The 24,052-nt window shown below is 35.5% G+C and overlaps 1 protein-coding gene across 1 annotated transcript in view; it reads right to left on the bottom strand.

The window, feature by feature from the left end:
* GRIK2 (glutamate ionotropic receptor kainate type subunit 2) overlaps window positions 1-24,052 on the bottom strand; it is a 726,582-nt gene that overhangs the window by 262,168 nt on the left and 440,362 nt on the right. The window contains exon 7 of the mRNA XM_052645572.1: window positions 2,111-2,254. Coding sequence (XP_052501532.1) covers window positions 2,111-2,254 — 144 coding nt within the window. The remainder of the gene's footprint in view (window positions 1-2,110; window positions 2,255-24,052) is intronic.

A 24,052-nucleotide genomic window follows, 5' to 3' on the forward strand; every position in this document is an offset into this window, starting at 1 on the left:
ATTTTTTAACTTAATTTTTTCCAAAGAAAATAATTGTGGGCAGTGAACAAAAATCTGTAGAGGATAAAAATAAGAAATGGGATCAAGAAGTACAGAAGAAGTTGCGAATAGTCAAAGAAATCTGGGTTGAAGAAAGCACAGGGAAATGTACATCAATGAAACTGCGCAACTAATAAAACCAATCACAAATTAAATTCTGAACTTTCCAGCAACCAAAGCAAAGAAGAAAATATGAGGAAAATACAAGATACAAGACCCGTAATTTAAGACACATCAATTACCCAGGAGAAACCGCTTTTCCCAGTACTGAAACCTGACAGAAATCTCTCTTTTTGGTCTTCATAAGAGAGACCCTATGTGATTTAGTGGACAAGATCCTCAATAACACCCTCCAATGAATACAATAGCAAATTCAGTTTCTTACAGGGCTGTTTGACACATGTCTCAATTGTCAAGTGCTTCATTCAGAAAAAGCTCTTCTTCAACTAGCCAAACCAGTGTGCTATGTTAGCAATCTTCTGAGACTTAGTTTTACACCAGAAGTAAATGCAGAATGTGGAGTAATAAGAGAACAATATACTGTTACAGGAATATCATTCCACCTACTCAGAGTTCAGTAATAATTAGACAAGGAACTCACGAATATTCTTTGCCAAGGTCCTGATGATTCTTAATTATGATTCTGTGTGCACTTTTATTTTCATGATAAATAATTTATTCTATGATGAGCTGATGATTTCCTTTAAGCAATAAATGAAAAATCATCTATGTGGTAATAACAGTTGTGACTTTTCATAGTGAAGATTAAATATTCATAGTTAACCTTTCATATAAAAACTCATAAGTCAAATGTACTTTAATAAAAAATAAAAAACTGCTGTATCAAATAAAAAATATCCTTAGCTGACAAAGGTATTTCCTTCATGAGAAGATGAATAGGAAGAATATGTATGTGAAGTAAATGTGTGAGTTTGCATGTTTGTGTATGATATTTAAAAATTCTCCCTTTTTATCCTTACTATAAGCAGTGGTCGTGTATGGATGTGAGAGTTGGACTGTGAAGAAAGCTGAGTGCTGAAGAATTGATGCTTTTGAACTGTGGTGTTGGCAAAGACTCTTGAGAGTCCCTTGGACTGCAAGGAGATCCAACCAGTCCATTCTAAAGGAGATTAGCTCTGGGTGTTCTTTGGAAGGAATGATGCTAAAGCTGAAACTCCAGTACTTTGGCCACCTCATGTGAAGAGTTGACTCATTGGAAAAGACTCTGATGCTGGGAGAGATTGGGGGCAGGAGGAGAAGGGGACGACAGAGGATGAGATGGCTAGTTGGCATCACGGACTCGATGGACGTGAGTTTGAGTGAACTCCCGGACTTGGTGATGGACAAGGAGGCCTGGCGTGCTGTGATTCATGGGGTCGCAAAGAGTCGGACACGACTGAGAGACAGAACTGAACTGAACTGATGAGCATACTTGGTCTTAAACTGTAATAGACATAATCAGAAATGATACATTGCCATAAAAATGGTTATACTATGCAACATGAAGTAAACTTTGCACTTTTATGACTATATATTTTGTTTTATGTTAATGCTAATACAATTAAAATAACTAGATGTTATACTTAGCAACCATAGCTCTAAAAAGTAATTCTTGAAAATGTACAAATTGGGTGTAATTTAGTGTCGTGCAAAGGACATTCAAGTTAAAAATTCATTGCATATTTCGTGATCTATGTTACAGATATTCTTTAAATATCTATTTTTCCACATAAATGAAAAATAACACAATCGGATATGACTGAGCAACACAACAACATACATAAAGATTCCTAAAGGTGAGGAGCAAACATGTCATAAATCATATATCACTGATTCTCATCTGTTCACACAATCATAGATGTTTTGTAGAAATTCATTTATTTATCATGTAATTTTTCCCTTTCTTCCATATTATTTAGTAAAAATGCTAATTTTGCTTGTATGGGAAAAATAAGAAAGCTTAATTTAAAAGATACAAGTAAAAGATTACCTGAGAGGGAAACTGCAATAATCTCAATTCATTCAACTTGAGGACAAGTGAGACAGAGCAGAGACACTTCTCCTGACTCACCTCTTTAATTAGGCTCATGAAGCGGGTCCCAAAGCGCCAGGGTTTGTGTCGATTGCACTGTAGGGAGCTGACTGTCATCTGGGGAAACTGCTGGACACCCACAGACACCACGTGCACAGCGTCATACATGAGAGCAGCATCAGTCTTAAAATGAGAGAAAAGGAAAAGTGGCGTCAATACAACATGGGAAACCCATGATAGCAGGTTTGTAAGTAGAGATAAAGAACCAGTGAGAGAAATAAATACCCAGTTTTTCTTCATGTAAGGGAGAAAACAATATTTCCACATGCTGTGGTTCTCTTAAAGAAGCTACTGTGATCAAATCCCTTCATGGGCTCCATTAGCACATCTGACCTACCCTCCCTTTCCTGAAGTGATAACATAATTTCATATCATCCCACTGTCTCTGCTTAAGTAGGAAATGTGTGCAGACATGCATTATTTCATTTTTTGTCCCACCCTTTGTCTCTAGCTTACTCTGTTCCTCTATACATATGTGTGTGTGTGCACATACACAAGGAATGCAAATATGAGCATTTTAATGGTTCCTTAAATTACATATTGTGTATAAAAGTAAATGAGTAAATAATTTCCTTTCATAGAAAGAAACAAGAGATTTGAAGAGATTTACCTAAAAAGCTTAAAGATAAACCCTAATTTTTCTTGCAATTCAGCTTTTCAAAAGGTTCAGTCTCAGAAATGATGATACAGTTTTGAATCTCAATACATGTGTTAATCCCTTTTCAAGAAACTAAGCTTAATCCCCTGTACTGTTTTCTTTTCCCAAAATTTCCATATGAATAAAAGTTCATTTTGGCTTCTCAAGCAAAATGAATATGAATTCTACTGTGTTTGCACCTGCTCAAATGACTGGCCACTTTAGAGGTGAATGATAAAAAAAACTGTTTATAAGTCATAACAAACCAGAGGCTCAGGAACTGTCAAATGCTGTGTTAAATGGACCCTCACATTGTGTTTGACGGATCTATGCCAGGCTCACTACCTACAGAAGAGAGCCACGCTGACAATGAGGGTAGCAATGAACTTTGGGCCATCTGCTTGGCATGCTTTGGAATAAAAGCATATATTTCCTCTTCTCATTCACACAATTAGTGAGCTGTGAAATGAATTCCAAAATGAATAGGAACCCTGTAGATTATAGCGTTTGCCACAATACAATACGAAATGAGTACACACAGTAGCTTTCATGCAAATGGATCCTCAGGAACTTAACCACATAAAATGGAAGGCGGCTAAAGAGCCCAGTGCGATGACAGGACATAATAATAATACCATTTTATAGTTCATAAATCTTTGGGGAATATAGCTCAGATTCATAACCTTCGTTTGGTAAATACCAGCTGACTACTTTCGCACATTGATGGCTGCAGAGTGAAAACTAGAGGAGTGGTGTTGATACAGGCACATATCATGAGCCTGAGGATCAGGCTGATATTTATCTTTGGCCTGAGTTAACACTCAGAGGACATATCTCATACACCACACTGGTGGTTATAAAAAAAGTTAACAAGATATGAAAGATATGTTTGATTTTAAAATAAAATGAATTTTTTGAAAGTCACAATCAACAAATGTATAGAGATATGAACACTTTAAGAGACTACTAGAGAGAAGATAAAGGGCAATTTTGCAAGTTGCACCACAAGGGAATTTTTTAAATATCCATGTTCTTTTTAGCTCAGTAATTTCTCTTTCTGGAATTTGCCCTGAGAAAATAAAAGATAAGAACAAAAGCTACACACAGTATTTGTTTTAATAAATAACAAACAGTATAAATCAATAAATGTTCACAATAAGGAAACAGAAAATCACAATGATACTTTATATAACCATTAAAAATCATGTTTTAAAAAATAATCATTTAGATGAGAAACTGCATGTGATATAAAGCTAAGTGTGAAAACAGATTATACAGAACTGTATTTCCAGCATTTGTGTACTTAACATATATGCTATTTAACTTATTTCTCACAATAATAATTTAACAAAAATACTGATATTGTATCCATTTTACAAATAATGAAACCAAGGCTGAGAGATGTTATGTAACTAACAAAGTCATACAACTAAGAAGTGGAGAGGCCCAGATTCAAACAGCCTCATTGGTCATAGAAAGTATTCATAAACATCACACTGGGCATATTATGTGAATAACAATAAACGAAATTAAAGTGAAGAAAATACACTAAAATGATACTACTGATTACTCTTGGGAGATAGCAGTGAGTAAAATTTATATTTTTCTCCTTTTTCTTTATTTTTTACAGTTTTTTTTTTTTTTTTAAGATAGAGGTTTACTAATTACCATTGGAATTATTTCCAAGATGGAATTTTGTCATATAATAGCTAAAAGAACACAATCTATGATGCTCCTGCTATCCTGCTGGGACTTACTGCCTTATATGATCTTAAGTAAGTGAAGCCGCTAAGTTGTGTCCAACTCTCTGCGACCCCATGGACTGTAGCCTACCAGGTTTCTCCGTCCATGGGATCCTCCAGGCAAGAATACTGGAGTGGGTTACCATTTCCTTCTCCAGGACCCAGGGATCAAACCCGAGTCTCCCTCATTGGAGGCAGATGCTTTAACCTTTGAGCCACCAGGGAAGATATATGATCTTATGTGACCTATATGAAAATTCTAGAATAGTAACCTTATCTATTAATGACAACACTAGGAAAGAATTTTACCTAATTAAAATTTGAAAATGATTTTTGGTACATAATTTCAGCTTCTGGATCACAGTGTATACTAGATGACAATAAAACCATTTAAGATTTGTGATTTTAAATGTAATTGCAAAAAGGAAACAATATTTATTAAGCTATAAGGTAAAGATAAGTATTAGAGAAAAATCATAGTTAAAAAGTTGCTGTTTAAATATTTTCTTGAATTTCCAGTTTAAAGTATGTTGATTTATTATAAAGTAATAAACAGAACTTCTGAAACTACTTTCTGTATTTTCATCTGCTTAGGGTGCTTTTTTCATCCTACTTTTAAACTAGTTGCTTTATGTGATAATATGGAATTGTTTTCCATTTAGACCTGATACCCTGTCAGACTTAACTTTACTATCTTCTTCACAAAACTGTACATATGTAAATTCTTTCAACTTTGAAAAATTTTGAGAAAGCTCCAGTTTATAAAAAATGTTTTTCTTATTTTCACAAGAATGCATATACTTGACAATTTGCCTTAATTTCGTAACATTAGTAATGTTCACTCAGTATTTACTTTGTGTGAGGCACTTGCCCTAAATCATTGCCTTTAATTCTTATGACCATCATGCAGTTGGAAATTCACTGATGAATTTAATTCCTGTATAAAATAGGAAGTTAACGTAGAGGACAGTTAAACAACTGGTTTGAAAATCATAGCATGTAGAGATGGAGCTGGATTTAAATCTAAAAATACTACCCAGAGGTTACATCCTTCTCTCTAGTTTTTGTTCAGTGTTCAACTTTGAATAAAGGAAAACAATTTAAATTTTCAAAATATAAGAAACATCAATAAGTACTTGAATACATTAATATATATATAATTTTTGATAAACAGTAAATATTTACATAATGAAAATTCACTATAAAGTAAGGAAAATAGATTGTGGAGAACTGGTAAATATAAATTCACAAAAAATAAATACAATAATGTATGAGATTGAGTCAATCATAGGTTAGTTAGAAGGTTAGTATTAACCAGGTACGAGGTTGTGAAAGAATTAGATTTGTTCTATACAGTTGCTGCTCAGTAGATTTTCACAAGGCAAAGGTCCAAGACTATCTTTTAAGATTATGCTGAAGAGGCATCTCTACTTCCAACTCTAAACTGTAGAGTTTTATTGAGCTGTTCTGGCTAAGCCTTCCACTCTCTCATATTGACTCTATAATCCTTTGCTTTGACTCTTCTCTAGAGGGAAAATACGAGGAAAGATAGGAGGAGTAGAAGAGAAGAGGAGAAAAATGGAGGAGATACACGGGTTCATTACTTTGTCAATATTTTAATAATGTTACTAACAAGCTACATTGCACACTTACTCTATGCCACACAACTGTGTCAATTTCTTCACACGTACTTCGTGTAGACCCTATATTTTAGTTGATACTACTTTTATCAGAGAAGAGAAAACTGAAGTTTAGCAAGTTTGAAGTAATCCTCTCAAGGTCTCATCACCTTGAGAAAAGAGACTCAGCCAAAACTTAGCTCTTAGAACGACCCTCCAAACTATCATAACAAGATTGGCAGAAATAAGACTCAGACAAAAGATTTTAAAAACAAGATTCAGACACAGTCTAATTCTTGAAACCACTGTCCTAACTACCATAACCAATTACCTCTCTTAAACCAAATTCCCACTGAAACTATGACAGGCAATAGAAGGGAAAGGGACAGCAGTGGATCTCATCTTTCTGGAGATCCTGCTGAATACCAGAAATTTATGTCCCATAAAGCATGTCTCTGAGCTGAGATTCAAACAAAAGTTTGTTTGTCTTCCAGGTCAATTTTTTTTTTTCCTTACACATCACAGCTACCTCGAAAAAAATCTTCAGCTACATAAACATAAATGTGAATTAACCAAATCAATTAAAATAGAGTATGTATACAATCTGGTTATTAAAATCCATAGGAGAGGGTTAGAAAAAGTTGTAGTTATTTAGATCTTAAACTGCTAAGACAAAAGCTAGGCAGAGAAAAAAAAAAAAAATCAGCAAGGAAGACAAAAGAGTTTATCCTATTTTCTCTCTTTCAGGTATAATTACTTATATATAAATAGATCATACTTATTGTGTGGAAAGTTAGAATATCTGTTCACCCTGGGAATATAGCCCAGAAGGAAGTGCAGTCTAGGTACGTACAGTCAGATCCAAGTGCAGCCCTCCCTATTTCACTGCTAGGTCAAGCATCTATCAATAGCTATACAAGCCCTCTTGAGGTCCTATCTCAGATTAGACTGGAGTTGGAACTTTTTCTTTCCAAAATAAATTAGTTAACCTACAAAGCATGTCCATCATCCAGAAACTTGTTTTGCAAACCTTTAAAACTGTGCAATATAGTCCTACACATTTCAGTAAAACAACAGTGATCTTTTTAAATGGATGGCTTGAAAAGATCACAAGTGCCTTCTCATATATTATAAATATGCATTAACCATCTCCCTAACTTATTGCTGGGTTTATCTTATACCCAGTCTAATTACTTTTAGGCATGGAGTGTGTAACGGAGATGCAGGTGGAAGAGTGATGAATGCTAATTTCTATGGTTGAGCTATTGCCACAGAAATTGGTTTAGTCACCCTGTACTTTTTTCATCTATTTCAAGTAGCCTCATGTCTGATGAGACTGTAAAGCATCGAAGGAACAGTGAGATGTACATATGCTTACATTTCTTTTATGCTTGGAAAAAGTCCAGTGCATATTTTTAAATAATTGAAAACTCATACAGATTAGATGCTTTCAAAATGATAAGAATTACCACTGCTAAATACTTTTGATTTAGGATATATGATTGAAACATTTCAAATAATAAAAACAGGAATATTAATGGATTCTGTGAAAAGCTAAAATATTTCTATGTACTTAAATTTCATTTACAGAAGACTCTGGTACAAAGTGCTAATTACCAAGCATGTCCATGGGAAGTGCATATGTTATTTCAGTTTCTGATCACTATAATCATCATCATTAAACATTTTCTTTGTAAAGTTGTGGGATAGATGTTCTAGAGTTATAAAAAATTAAAACAAAGCTTTTATTTGCATGAGGGATGAAGCAATTAGTTAGAAATGAGCAGTTTTGAACTACACAGGATCATAGAAGCAAACATCACTGTATTAAATCTCTTCAATACACTAAATACACTAAAGACTTCTTTTCACAAAAGCTACCAAAGGTATTTACCTTTCTTCCCAATTGGGAGTCAGCCTTTTGGAATGCTCTGTCCCCTAGGATATAACGCTTTTGGGCATTCCATTGAGTTTTGCCTGGGAGAAGTTGTAAAACAGTATTTTTCAATTTATTTTCTGTATTATGCCAGCAGATTTACATTTATGACAATGTCTTTCTGCTTAAGCACTTTTTACATAGTTGGGCTCTTGATCTGGGCTCCAAACACACCCAATATTGCATTTAATAATTTACATTTAAATGTAACTAAAGAGAGATGTGATACACAATATATATAAAGTATATATATATATATGTATGTTACATATATAATATGTGACTAATATTAAGAGTATCGCCATATCCTGATTGTAGTGATGCTTATATGAGTGTATACTTAGGTCAAAACCTATCAAGTTATACAGCTTAAATATGGCAACTACAATACATCAATTTTACTCTAATACAGCTATTAAGAAACTGATCATGCATTTTTCTGGGAAGATTGTTTGTAGATTTCATTTTATTCTATAGATATCTAGAATTCTCACAAATGAAGGATCACTGATCTGTATCTTCTTTCCTTCTTGACTATTCTACTTTTAATAAAATTCTTTACACTTTTTCACATTTTATCTTCTTTTCTAGACAAATACCTTTTGTATAATAATCATATCTCTCTTCAGAAAACCATGCACAGTATTCCATATATTGCTTCGTCCACACTTTTTTACTACGGGCATGTATAAAAGCATTTTTCAATAAGTTGATGATTCAACCCAAAAGTTCATTTACACCATAAAAGAATAGGCTTTAGGAAGCTCTGAATAACAATCACACTTTGCCATCTAGCTAGAATGTATTCCCTCCCAGAGGTACAGTGAACCAAATCTGCCAGCAGCTCAAATCTGGGAGGAATGTGAGTGCAGCCTCTGTCCCGTTTCTAAATGAATTTATAGTAACAGTTTCATGAACACATTTATCTTTCCATTAAATAAGTGCAGGCAGGTCCCCTTTGAGATCTGAATGCTAGCTGGCAGGTGGCAGATCTGTTCTGGAACTCCTGCATCTCAGATTTTGCTCATTGCTGAATTCCCATCTGAAGTATGGTGCACAGCACAGAGAGCAGCCTGGTTGGTCTAATACATGGAGTTTAAGTTTATGAATCCTGGCTGTTTCGTTGACTTGATCTTTTATCTAAAACAAATAATAAAAATTCTTAAATCCCCATTTGCCTTGTTTCCTCATTTTATAATTGGAAATGAAAACTGATGATCTGCCATATCTGTTCCTTGTTGGAAAAAAAGTCACTTTTATAAACCAGATAGTTTCAAGAGAAGAACGGTTACAAATATTGATTCTTCTATTAGAAGATGTGACTATTAACGGTGGTAGAGAAGGGACTGCATTCTGACTTCTGGAGCTCCCTCGCACAATCAGCACAACCTAAATGGGATAGAGAATCAGCCACTGCTCTGAGCAAGGGTGAGGGTCACACATGGAAGGCAGGCTGGTGTTCGCTCATTCAGCTGGCACACTGCAGCCAGCGCTCTGCCTGGCACAGAGCAGGTGCACAGTGGCTGGTAACGAAACCGAGGGATGGAAGAAGAAATGCCCTCAGACCCAGTCGGGAGCCAATTGTCAGAGACAATTCTCCCAGTTACATTGCAGCTGCCATTATGCTTACTGTGTTGCCGGCTCTTTGTACTGCTCTGAAACGGAGTTCTTTACCAGCAGCTGCCTGGACTACACAGACGGCATGAGATAATACATTAAAGCAGTTTGCACAATCCCTGGCTCGCGGTGCATAGGCAGGTGTTAGATGATGATGATGACGATCGCCAGAAGAGCGGTAATCTCATCAAGATGGATCCTATCCAGAATAAGGAGCCGGTTTAGAAAGTACAATGTTTCAACCCTTCTGCCCCCACTGTTAGCCTAAATGAAGGAACAGGCCTCATGCTGTTCAAGAGAGCAGATCAAGTTCTGGAGGGAGAAGGAGCAGGAAGGAAATTAACACACAACAACGATGTGATCCCTATAAAATGTGGTGTGTACATAATGCCACAATTCAGTGCTCAAAAAAAAAAAAAAAAAAAAAGAAAGAAAAGTTCCTGAACACACACAGTATCTGACAAGTCTAGAATTTAAAGATAAGTGGTAAAATATTACAGCATCTTGAATTTTGTTAAGTAAAGGACTGCTGTTGGACAGATAGTTACCCACGGGCAATGTGAACCTGGGTAAATCTGCCTTGCAGTTTTTTCTAGTCTTCAGTTTCTTCATCTGTAAAAGGAGGGGCAGGAACCAAGTGAATTTTCAGGTGCCCTGTAGTTTACATTTGCACTGTTAGAAAAACTCATCTTTCATTTTGATTTTATATTGGCTTTTATAATACAATCATAATCTTAATTTATTCATCTCCTCCCTATAATTCTTTATGCTTTGTGTACTTTTTCAATAAACTTTAATATCAACATTTCATACACATATATAAATAAGAGAAATTAAAGTTAACTTTTCTTCAATCATTTGTCTGTGTTCATACTCTACCCATTTCCTCCCTGATCCAACAAAATCTGCCAATACTTGTATTATAGTTTCTTTGTTGTTTCAACTTTACTGTTAAAACTTCTCATGCACATTAAACCCACCTTGGTTTCCTGATACTCTGCAGAGAAAAACTAAAGCCCCTTCTGTTATTCAGTCATTTACTAAACTATCCCAAGATTTTATCATGTTTTGTTCCTCTTCACAGTTAGGATATAGATAGATATGCCTGTTCTTCATCTTTTTTAACTAACCAGAATGATGCCTGTATTGAAGATTAGTTGAAAAAAAAAGGAGATTCCAGAAACTGCATGGTAAAAGACCTTTAAAAGGAATATGGATTTTTGTAGTTACCTGTATGGCATTCGGTACCCAGGAGGGCTAAAAAGGAATAAGAGCTTAACGGAAATATAAAGAAAAGAGAAGGGAAAAGAATAGAATGAGTTCAAATTGATGAGTTAGGAAGAAAATTCAAGTTCAGCAAAGCTTTGAAGATTAAGAAAAGGAAACAGTATTGGATGATAGTGCTGCTGGGATTCAGAAAAAAAAGGGAAAAAAAGGCCTGGTCTAGGATTAATGCAATGAGTAATTAATGGATGTGTTAAATTTATGAATTTAGGTAAGTGTTTATGTTTTCTCAAACCAACACTCTCTGTCTTAGGCTTTAAAAGCTACCCCCAAAACTGTGGCAGCAATTTCACCTATTTTGAATAGGCAATCTAAGTGTTAATTTTGAGAGTAAGAGTTTTCATTGGCTCTTAATGTTTCCATTAAAAAATTTTCTATTATACAATTTCAATCTTGCAAGAACTCTTGCTGGACGCAGTTTCTTTAATAACAGTCAACAAGATAATTTTACAAAACAACATTATTTCTCTGTAAGCCTTTATATCTTTATAAGGTAAGAAATTCAGTCCACGGAATTTTAACGTTAGAATTCCGAAAGCGTTAGATGACTATTTTGCATTCTTTCCAAGAATTATATATATTCATCTCAAATATTTTCTATATAATTTTCTTTCTTTCCTACACATATCTTTAAAATGCACCATTTCCCAAGCAGAAAATATTTGTTTTCACTGCCACACTCTCTAAAGTACTTTAAACATTTATATACAAATTCCAAGATGTTTAGATGTTTCTCAAATACCATGTAGAGAAACTCTTCATTTTTAAATATAAAATGATTAAGGAACAGCTGTGAAGCAGGTTGGAAAATGCCAACAAGTTTTCAATTAAAAGTTTCATTTAACTAATGTAATTATTCTTACCTAATTAAATTTTTCCACTAAGATCAGTCCATTGAGATATCTCATTCTCTTTTAAAATGTTCCACGAAGCTCTTACTAGCGCCCATGAACCACACTGTACTGATGGGATTCTTAATGAACTCTCTAGCAACAATGCACTGGCCTTAATAATTTAGGTCCTGTTAAATCGTGTCTGCTGCTTTACTACATTTGGAACTGCTATTGATCTAGAGAAGAGTCAATATCAAGGGGAAGTGTTCTCTGCACTTCCAGCATATGTCCAGTACATCCAGTTATTCTGATATTTGGAGCTCAAATTAGCTTCTTACATTAAAAAATTTACATTCCTCAATATTGCTTATATTTACTTTTCTCAATGTAATGAATTAAAATTGATTTTATACTGTTAACAGACTGATTCTTTCTAATTTGAGATCCAAGACTATGCAAACCAAAAATATACCAGAAATTTGAGTTCATGTAAATACTAGTTTCAAATGCCTACAAAAATTGAGAACCTGATACTTTATATATTATTTACCCAAACCAAAAATTAAATGATAGTTGAGATCTATTTTAAGCATGATTTGAAGAATAAAGTTGAAGTTTACACCAATGTGTGTATGTTAGTCACTCGGTCGTGTCTGACTCTTTGCAACCCCATGGACTGTAGCCCCACAGGCTCCTCTGTGTATGGAATTCTCCAGGCAAGAATACTGGAGTGGGTACTAATTTGCCTCTCCAGGGGATCTTCCTGACTCAGAGACTGAACTTGGGTCTCCTGCATTGCAGGCAAATTCTTTACTATCTGAGCCACCAGGGAAATCCTTGATACAGATATTTCTGAATAAATAAAATGATATCCAAATAAATCATACCTATATGTGTCCAAAACAAATTTTTGTGCTCTTCTTGTGAGTCTAGCTTTTTATATTGTGCTCTGTATATAAAATTGTAATAGTAACTTCTCATAGGGGCTTCCCTGGTGGCTCAGTGGTAAAGTCTTCTCATAGAAATGTGAAAAAAAGTAAAGTTTCACAGAAATTTAACAGGACTTACAGGTTTAGCTTTGTAATGTATTAGTCCCTATTGGAAATCATGCAATCTTTCCTAGCTTCATTTTTTTTATCTTTAAAATAAGTAGAATAATGATGTATCTCACATTATAAGGATCAAATTAGATAAATTTAGAAAAGTGAGAACTATAAAGGTTTTAAATGTGTCATAATTACAGAATGGGGTAAGTGAGAATCTCAAGAATGTTAACACTAGTAATATCAACTTAGATTAGGACTCAGTCTTTGAGGGAAAAAAAATAACAATTGATTTGCACGTTCACATTTCAGTGTACCTTAGATCTTAACGTGAAATTTTCCTTTCTCTTCACTACTTTAAATAACCTGGTTGATTCCTACTTTAAAAATACATTTATTTAACTAATTATTGTTTTTATTGCCAAAAGGAAATGTCTTTGCTTGCCCACTCTTGGGTCTCATGAATATCCCTTTTCCCATATGAGCATATGCTTTCCCAATTATCTTTTTTTATTTAATTTGTCTTTATGTGATTTTTAGTTTGATTCACTCATTCAACATTTATAAATATAATGTAATATTACATTGTAATAAAATGTAATGAACACTATAAAATGTAATTAACATCAAACACAATTATGAGTTTGGGTAATAAGACTGAGAGGCCAATTATTTAGACAAACAAATCAACATTCTTAATATACTGCCCCATGATGGGTAAAGGAGAGGTATCTGATTTTGTCTGGAGCAATGCCTGTCTATTGATATGTTAGAAAGTAGGTATTGTATGAAAGATTTTCCTATTAGCACTTATAGCTTCAACAAACAAAAGGAGTGGGGGAAAGCTTAGAAAGCAGAAGTTGGAAAGGATAGTAGGATCAAGGGAAAAGTCAAACCAGAATTCTCACTAGTTTCTGTGGTTTTTTTTTTTTAAGATTATTTGTTGTTGTTTAGTCACTATGTTGTGTCTGACTCTTGTGACCCTATGGACTGTAGCCTGCCAGGTACTCACTCTGTCCATGGGGTTTCCTAGGAAAGAATACTGGAGTCCGTTTCTTTCTCCAGGAGATCTTCCCAACCCAGGGATCAAACCCACATCTTCTGCACTGCAGGCAGATTCTTTACCCCTGAGCCATTGAGAAGTCCTTTTTAAGACTGTACTTTGTTCATATCCTGAGATTGCTAACATCTCCTTTCAAGACAATTAAAATATGCTTGTTCTTTAATGAAATAGATATTAAAGGGTTCTCCTAAAGTTGAGTCTTTATATATCAGTTCATCTTATAACTGATCTAAACAGGAGATTAAAAGAATAGAGCATGGAACTCGGAAGACCAAGAATATGATTTTATTAAAATAATGTAACTATGTTGATGCAATTCTATTGTTATGCATTCTCACCATCTCTTCCTATTACAGCAGAATATTTTCCCCTCCCAGTTTTTCCCTGACCCAGTCTCCTAGCTCTATGCACTACAGGCCTATTGATAACTACCACGGGTTCAGGCATGGCCAGGTTAAATCCAGGCCTTTTGAAGGAGCCACCAAAAAAGAAACACAGTCCTTCTCCTGAAGCTCTGTACCTGTGTATATGAACTTTCGTGGTGCCTCTGCACCCTCTGTCTGAGAACGGAACCAATACAAATGAAAAAGGGGCAGAGTGATGGAGATTAGCTTGTTTATGACTTTATTACCTGGAATCAACTGGATTCAAGTCTATCTGAGGACAGATTATCTTCTACTTATGAGCTAGAGATTCAACATGCTTTTCTTTTGTTATTAATTAATTTTCAGGGAATTTTAGGCAATTAAAATTAAAAGAATCTTGAATAATGAAGGTCTAGGCTTTGATTTCCTCAAGGCAAAATGTGATTACTACTTCTATCTACTCACAGATATAAATTTAGAAAAATAGGAAGATATATGCAAAAGAGGCCATATGTAATATTACAGATGCAAACACTAGAAAATGTAATAATTACATTAAATAAATTCACCAAATGTATAATTACTATCTTCTATTAATAATTCTTAATTCCTTGTAGAGAAACATTTAATATAGTAGGAAATTTGGGGGTAACTACTAAGACATCTACAGCATTGGGAATTGGTTACAGTAATAAAAATACAAAATGGAGCAACTGTGAGATGTATATACTCTGCCTGCCAAAACTTGTCTCAGTCAATATTACCATTCCTACTGTGAATTATACAGGTTCAGGGACAATCAGAATGTGAACTGAAGCAAAAAACTTTAATGGTACACTGCTGAGGACATTATTAAGAAAGAAATCAGAGGACTCAAACCAAATGTAAACTAACCCTCTGCAATGCCCTTTTAGTCAGTAGGTTAATAAACTGACATCAAAATTGGAAATGACTGATTAAACTGTATCAGTTAACTCTTGACATTTATACTTTTGAGTTTTATACTTGATGAAACAAATTATAAATCACAAACCTGGACATAAAAGACTTTCATTACAACCTTTTTCTGTGTATGCTGAATCCTATGTCACTGAGGAAATTAATTCAAAGTAGACAAAGAGCAAGAGGTGAAGGTGATATCACTTTACTCAGAAGAGAAGACAGTTTGCTAAACTTCACCTGGTGGATTTTACAACTGAATAATTGCAGCCAAAGTAAGACTAGAGGGTGAGAAGAGGAGACTCAGAGGAAAACCAGAAGTAACAACATTTCCACAGAGAAATTAGCCATAAAAGGATGGTACAAATGTCTTAAAAGGCACAAAAATGATCATCTGAAGAAACAAAAGGAAATTTAAGAAGTGATGAGGCAGTAAAAAAAAGAATAGCCTAAGCATTCTGAAAATAAAAGAGCTTAAAATGGTTTTCCTTCTTAGTTGAAAGAGAAATTTGATAAATTTGTGAGGAAAAAATTTAAATAAAAGACATTCCATATTTAACTTTATCCTTGAGCTTAGCTCATTTATAGGAGTTCTATAAAGCATGCATTGACTCAAAACTCACTGAAGGCATCTGAGTAAGTATAGTGAGCCTCAGTGCAAGGCTGTTAACCACTGAGTAGGCTCCTGTGTTTCCAGAGTTCATAGCATCAAATAATATTTCTTCTGCTCCTTTGCATTCCTAACCCTGAGTCCTTCTGTTCCTCTCTTCCCCAAATGTATATCCTTCAGGGCTTTCTCTTTCCTTTCTCACCTTGTAAATACAAGCCACCTAATGAATACCCACAGATACTTTGAATGAATACCCACAGATATTTTGAAGGGAAAATTACTGCAATTATAAACATAATTCTATGTTAAATGTTGAACAGAATTTGACAGACTTTTTTATAATTAGATATTTGCAACTGCTTTTGTTCTCAAGGAAACCAGTACAAAGTTATTATACATATCTATCATGCAAAACAGAAGAATAAAGTTTACTTTTATTTCTTTATTCTTTGAAATTAGGTGAATCACAAGGACTATCATTGACCAGAATGTAAAAGAGAGAAATTTACTAGATATGAAAAAACTGGGTAATAAGCATATCTGTTATGACATTGGCATATTATGTTGATTTTTAACTATATCCCATGAACGATGTTTTGCCTTTTTAAGTTAGAAAGTAAATACTTCACAAAGAAGTTATTTAATTACTTTCTACAACTCCTACCATATGGCATTGTGTAGGCACTTTTCAGATATGATTTAATTTTCTTTAACAATCTAATGGTGTGGGTAAAAGATTCTGAAGAGTTGAGGCTTAAATCATCCAGTAAGGGGCACACTTGAGAGATTCTGCTTTTCTGAAGCCATGATACATTATGACATCAATTGTGGCTATTTATAGCAGTGGCTAGAGAGCACAAGTTAACATCTATTTTAGAGACTAGCTCCACTCCTCTTAAGCTAATGCAGTGGGCTCTATGAAACAAAGATCACTGAAAAGATAGCTTTTATCCAAAGCTTTTCATCATTGAAAAGTCAGCTTTCATTTCTTGATGACATGAAGTTATTTTTTTTTCAATCCAGAGGTGAGAAAGAGTCAGTAAAATTTCTAGGTAAGAAAAATCACAATTTCCTCATGAGACATAGGTGCATAATGGTGTGCTAGTACCTATAGTTGAGTGCTAGAAAAAACAGCTAATACTATTCCAGAAAACAATCTGGAAATCAGTGTCAAGCACAAACTGGGACATTACAATTTCCCTTTGGAAATTTTACTCCATTGAGACAACAATACAAGATCACACAGATGTATATACAAATACATGCATAAAACACGGTTTATACTTTTTTTTTTAATATAGCAGCCTGAATTTCAAAGCTAAGAAATTAATGTTATATAACTGAATATTGCAAAACTATTAAATTATTGTCTAGAGCTATATGTATTGACATTTAAGTAGAGATGTTAAAATTTAGATATCCATGCTATAAAATAATATATTCCTCTTGTAATGGATTATAGCATATAGGCTTACATTCAGTAAAACAATTTAGAGTCTGCCATCCATGCTCCAAACTTTGAGGTAATTATTCTCAATACCATTGAAGTATAAACACAAACCCACATAGATATTGCATTTATTTTTATTGTTTTAATCAAAAGTGGAATAGTCTCAAGTTGCTTTAAAAAGAAAAGAAGAAAAAACTAAACTAAACTAAGAATATACCCTTCCGAGTTAGTGTTAGATTCTACTTTATCATTTTTAGCTACTGAATAAATTTCAATTATGGATATTCTTAAGATATAAATTGTTTAGTCATAAACAAAATATAGGTTATACCTCTCCTAAGGCACAGTTGTACTCATGCATGATAGTGGATAATTATGTGTTGTGCCTATAAACAGCAGAATTTGAGGCATATTTTACTTTATTGTACCTTGCAGATACCATGCTTTTTATACATTGTAGGTTTGCGGCGACCTTGTATCCAGAAAGTTTATTGGTACTATTTTCTAACGGTATTCGCTCGCTTTGTGCCCGTGTTGCATGTACATAATTTTCACAATATTTAAAAGTTTTCCTTATTATTACTTGCTATGATGATCTGCAAAAAGATTAAAATCTTCAGTTTGCTGAAGATTCTGATAATGGTTACTATTTTTTAGCAATTAACTGTATTTTGACTAAGGTTGTGCTTTGTATTTTTAGACATAATGCTATTGCACACTTAATAGACTACAGTATAGTAGAAACATAACTTTTATATGTACTGGAAAATTTAAAAATTGCTATAACTTTTCTTTAACAGTGGTCTGGAACTGAACTTGCAATAACTTTAAGGTATGACTTAATGAAACAAATTCAAATTTTATGTTTTTATTAAAAGTAGCATGTTTAATGAACTTATTTACAAAACAGAAATACAGGCACAGATATAGAAAACAAATGTATGGTTACCAAGAGGGAAAGTGTTGGCGGGGAGGGATACACTGGGAGATTGGGATTGACATACACACACTACTATGTATAAAATAGATAACTAACAAGGACCTGTGGTCTAGTACAGGGAACTCTATTTAGTATACTGTAATGACTTACATGGAAAAAGAATTTTAAGAGTGGATATATGTATATTTATAACTTATTCACTCTGCTATACAGCAGAAACTAACACATTTTAAATCAACTACACTCCAGTAATTATCTTTTTTAAAGCATATTTTCTTCTGAATTCTAGGTAACTCACTGTTTACACAAGCCACTTCTAATTTCCCTAAAGTTTTCCACTACAGATTTTTTATCTTCATGCATGTAAACTCAACCAAAAGTAAAGGTCAGGTCCCAAGACTGTCAGATGAGAGCTGCCTGGATGACTTGTCATTGTAAAGACTGCCCATTTTGGACAACTACAAACAACCCGTCAGGCCATCATCTGCGTCAGTGGACATAAAGAGTTATTTTCTAAATATGGACATCAAAAGGAAAGAGTGATTAATCAAGTCATATCTTAAAGCTTTCCTACAAGCATTGTGCTGTTAATTAACATGGTATCTGCTTCCTGCAAATGAAGCCCCAAGCTATTAAATAAAATTACTGTGGTGCTCCCTAAGTGTGAGGCTCATTTGGAAAAACACTAATACACTTTTTTTCTGTCTTGAGCTAAGCGATTAGCAGGCAACTCAGCTCTACAAGATGACACTCCCAGAAGTCATCTGGTCTGAAAGACATGCTGTATTTACCTAAAAAACAGTTTGACAGTTATATGGCATGACTAGATGTTTTCGAACAAACATAGTAGTTTTATGTATTTATGTATAGCTGACTTTGTTATAAAAAATATTTGAGGTAAGCACAGCCAATCTTTTTTTCCCAAATTGAATTTTACATAAATCCAAATGTGCTCATTTATATCAAATATGAGGGCTTCCCTGGTGGCTCAGAGGGTAAAGAATCTGTCTGCAATACAGGAGACCCACGTTTGATCCCTGGGTTGGGAAGATACCCTGGAGAAGAGAATAGCAACCTACTCCAGTATTCTTGCCTGGAAAATCCCATGGACAGAGGAGCCTGGTGGGCTACAGTCCACGGAGTCACAGGAGTTGGACACAACTGAGTGGCTAATACACATATACAGTATGTCAAGCATGACTTTGAGGAAGGTTTTAAATATTTCAGGACCTGTTTAGGACCATTATTTTGATATTATCAATGATATCACATATTGAACCATAAGATTTAGAAAAAATATTAAAGGATAATTATTAAAAATTTATAATTAATACTATAGCTGCTGCTGCTGCTGCTAAGTCGCTTCAGTCATGTCCGACTCTGTGAGACCCCACAGATTACAGCCCGCCAGGCTCCCTCATCCCTGGGATTCTCCAGGTAAGAATACTGGAGTGGGTTGTCTTAAAATTATCTACTAATATTGATTTTCTCAATTTTCTCTAAAATCAAGTCCCAAATCAGTGAGCTATCATTTTAAGCATAAGTGGAATAAGTACATAAATTTTACCAGTAAAATGTTGTTTCAATGATGCCAGTCTATCATTTTCTTAAAATAAGTGATTTCTTCATATTGAAAATGCTTTACATTTATAAATTAATATTTGGCTCCTTATACCAGTCAATGCATCTTGCAAAACAAAGATAGCTTAAAATGTTGTTTTAATCATTTAATTTAAATTTTAATGGAATTAAACTCACATTCAACATTTTGAAATTTAGCCTCAATATTTGTAATGCAAAACAAAATGGATTCCATATAAATGACTTCTAGAACTTTTTTGAGAAATCAGACTTCAGTAGATGTATAAGAAAACCTAAATTTGATATGTTCCTAATTTCCAAATAAGGGGTCACATTAATCATTACACACCCAGATTAACTTCATTTAAAGGTAGTGCCTGCCATTTCTACAGACTCTGAAGAATAGGTTCAGTTCAGTTCAGTTCAGTCGCTCAGTCGTGTCCGACTCTTTGCAACCCCATGAATCGCAGCACACCAGTCCTCCCTGTCCATCACCATCTCCCGGAGTTCACTCAGACTCACGTCCATCAAGTCAGTGATGCCATCCCGCCATCTCATCCTCTGTCGTCCCCTTCTCCTCCTGCCCCCAATCTCTCCCAGCATCAGAGTCTTTTCCAATGAGTCAACTCTTCGCATGAGGTGGCCAAAGTACTGGAGTTTCAGCTTTAGCATCATTCGTTCCAAAGAAATCCCAGGGTTGATCTCCTTCAGAATGGACTGGTTGGATCTCCTTACAGTCCAAGGGACCCTCAAGAGTCTTCTCCAACACCACAGTTCAAAAGCATCAATTCTTTGGTGCTCAGCCTTCTTCACAGTCCAACTCTCACATCCATACATGACCACTGGAAAAACCATAGCCTTGACTAGATGGACGTTTCTGCTCCATGGATAGGAAGCAAGAAGGGCTGATTTCCTAAGAAAACACTTCCTCCCTCAAGGGAAAAAAAATATATCTTGCTTCTGTTTTCATGTGCCTTCTTTCAGCAGTATATTAAGTCTCTACCTCTGGGTTAGGCAGAATAACTCTAAGACTAACCCAAGTAGCTTTTGCAAAAAAGGATGCAAATACACTCTCTAAAACCAAAACACAGTCTGAATAGTTGAATCATTCATTCCACTATTCTTCCTAGAAAATATGCCAGCTATTAAAATCCAAATGATGTGCCCAGCTGTGTTTGTATTTACATAATAGTGCTTCCCTGGTGGCTCAGATGGTAAAGCCTCTGACTGCAATACAGGACACCCGGGGTTTGATGCCTGGGTCTGGAAGATTCCATGGAGAAGGAAATTGCAATCCACTCCAGTAGTCTTGCTGGGAAAATTCCACGGATGGAGGAGCCTAGTAGGCTACACTCCATGGGGTCACAGAGAGTTGGACACAACTGAGAGACTTCACTTTAATTTTTACATAACAGTACATGGTTGTTTAGTCGCTAAGTCACATCTGACTCTTCTGTGACCCATGGACTGTAGCGCACCAGGCTCCTCTGTCCATGGCGTTTCCCAGGGAAGAATACTGGAAAGAGTTGCCCTTTCCTTCTCCAGGGGATCTTCCCATTCAGGGATTGAACCCATGTCTCCTGCATTGGCAGGTGTATTTTCCACCATTGAGTGACCATGGAAACCCAATAATACATTAATTTAGTCATAACATATTTAGTGTCAGAAGAAAATCAGAGAGGACGCACACCAATAGACACATGCATTCCATAATCAGCTACCTTATGGTAGACAAAGAGAAAAATGAATTAACTAATGAAATATTTAGACGTAGACTTTCCATTGATTGATTATTGAGGACATGAAAGGAGTAGTGACAAGAAGAAAGGAGGTTACAGTAACTCTCAGTTTTCTTAATATTGAAGCTAATAGAAAGATGATTATGATAGCCACTTATGATTATACAGTGGAAGTGAAAAATAGATTTAAGGGACTAGATCTGATAGACAGAGTGCCTGATTAATGATGGACAGAGGTTCGTGACATTGAACTGGTTACAGGGATCAAGATCATCACCATGGAAAAGAAATGCAAAAAAGCAAAATGGCTGTCTGAGGAGGCCATACAAATAGATGTGAAAAGAAGAGAAGCAAAAAGCAAAGGAGAAAAGGAAAGATATAAACATCTGAATGCAGAGTTCCAAAGAAGAGCAAAGAGAGATAAAGCCTTCCTCAGCGATCAATGAAAAGAATTAGAGGAAAACAACAGAATGGGGAAGATTAGAGATTTCTTCAAGAAAGTCAGAGATATCAATGGTACATTTCATGCAAAGATGGGCTCGATAAAGGACAAAAATGGTAGGGACCTAACAGACGCAGAAGATATCAGGAAGAGGTGGCAAGAATACACAGAAGAACTGTACAAAAAAGAGCTTCAGGACCCAGATAATCACGATGGTGTCATCACTCACCTAGAGCCAGACATCCTGGAATATGAAGTCAAGTGGGCCTTAGAAAGCATCACTACGAACAAAGCTAGTGGAGGTGATGGAATTCCAGTTGAGCTATTTCAGATCCTAAAGGATGATGCTGTGAAAGTGCTGCACTCAATATGCCAGCAAGTTTGGAAAACTCAGCAGTGGCCACAGGACTGGAAAAGGTCAGTTTTCATTCCAATCCCAAAGAAAGGCAATGCCAAATAATGCTCAAACTACCACACAATTGCACTCATCTCACAAGCTAGTAAAATAATGCTCAAAATTCTCCAAGCCAGGCTTCAGCAATACGTCAACTGTGAACTTCCAGATGTTCAAGCTGGTTTTAGAAAAGGCAGAGGAACCAGAGATCAAATTGCCAACATCCGCTGGATCATGGAAAAAGCAAGAGAGTTCCAGAAAAACACCTATTTCTGTTTTATTGACTATGCCAAAGCCTTTGACTGTGTGGATCACAATAAACTGTGGAAAATTCTGAAAGAGATGGGAATACCAGACCACCTGACCTGCCTCTTGAGAAACCTATATGCAGATCAGGAAGCAATATTTAGAACTGGACATGGAATAACAGACTGGTTCCAAATAGGAAAAGGAGTACATCAAGGCTATATATTGTCACCCTGCTTATTTAACTTATATGCAGAGTACATCATGAGAAACGCTGGGCTGGAAGAAGCACAAGCTGGAATCAAGATTGCCGGGAGAAATATCAATAACCTCAGATATGCAGATGACACCACCCTTATGGCAGAAAGTGAAGAGGAACTAAAAAGACTCTTGATGAAAGTGAAAGAGGAGAGTGAAAAAGTTGGCTTAAAGCTCAACATTCAGAAAATGAAGATCATGCAATCTGGTCCCATCACTTCATGGGAAATAGATGGGGAAAAAGTGGAAATGGTGTCAGACTTTATTTTTTGGGGCTCCAAAATCACTGCAGATGGTGATTGCAGCCATGAAATTAAAAAATGCTTACTCCTTGGAAGGAAATTTATGACCAACCTAGACAGCATATTCAAAAACAGAAACATTACTTTGCCAACAAAGATCCGTCTAGTCAAGGCTATGGTTTTTCCAGTGGTCATGTATGGATGTGAGAGTTGGACTGTGAAGAAGGCTGAGAGCTGAAGAATTGATGCTTTTGAACTGTGGTGTTGGAGAAGACTCTTGAGAGTCCCTTGGACTGCAAGGAGATCCAACTAGTCCATCCTAAAGGAGACCAGTCCTGGGTGTTCATTGGAAGGACTGATGCTAAAGCTGAAACTCCAGTACTTTGGCCACCTCATGCGAAGAGTTGACTCACTGGAAAAGACCCTGATGCTGGGAGGGATTGGGGGCAGGAGGAAAAGGGGACAACAGAGGATGAGATGACTGGATGGCATCACCGACTCAATGGAAGTGAGTTTGAGTGAACTCCGGGAGTTGGTGATGGACAGGGAGGCTTGGCATGCTGCAATTCATGGTGTTGCAAAGAGTCAGACACGACTGAGCAAGTGAACTGAACTGAAGATAAAATAATGTAGATAAATGCTATCAACAATATGCCCTCACAATCACTTTATTCTCTTAGCTTGTCTGATTTTTCTTCAGAGCCCTTGTCATGATCTGACTCCACACACATGTGCACAGGCAGAGTGTAGTTCTCTTCCCCTCCATTAGAACATAATCTCCATGGGCACAGAGACTTCACTGCTTATATCCATGAGTAGAGAAGAGGTTTCAGGTTGGATGATAACTTTGAGTTGTTTCTGAAACCTACAAGTAGAAATGTCAGACAGATGAGTTGGACACATGAATTTGTTTCAAGTTACAGGCGTGGGCCAGGGATTTA

Source organism: Budorcas taxicolor, chromosome 9 (assembly GCF_023091745.1).
Source record: "Budorcas taxicolor isolate Tak-1 chromosome 9, Takin1.1, whole genome shotgun sequence".
Classification (NCBI taxonomy): Eukaryota; Metazoa; Chordata; class Mammalia; order Artiodactyla; family Bovidae; genus Budorcas; species Budorcas taxicolor.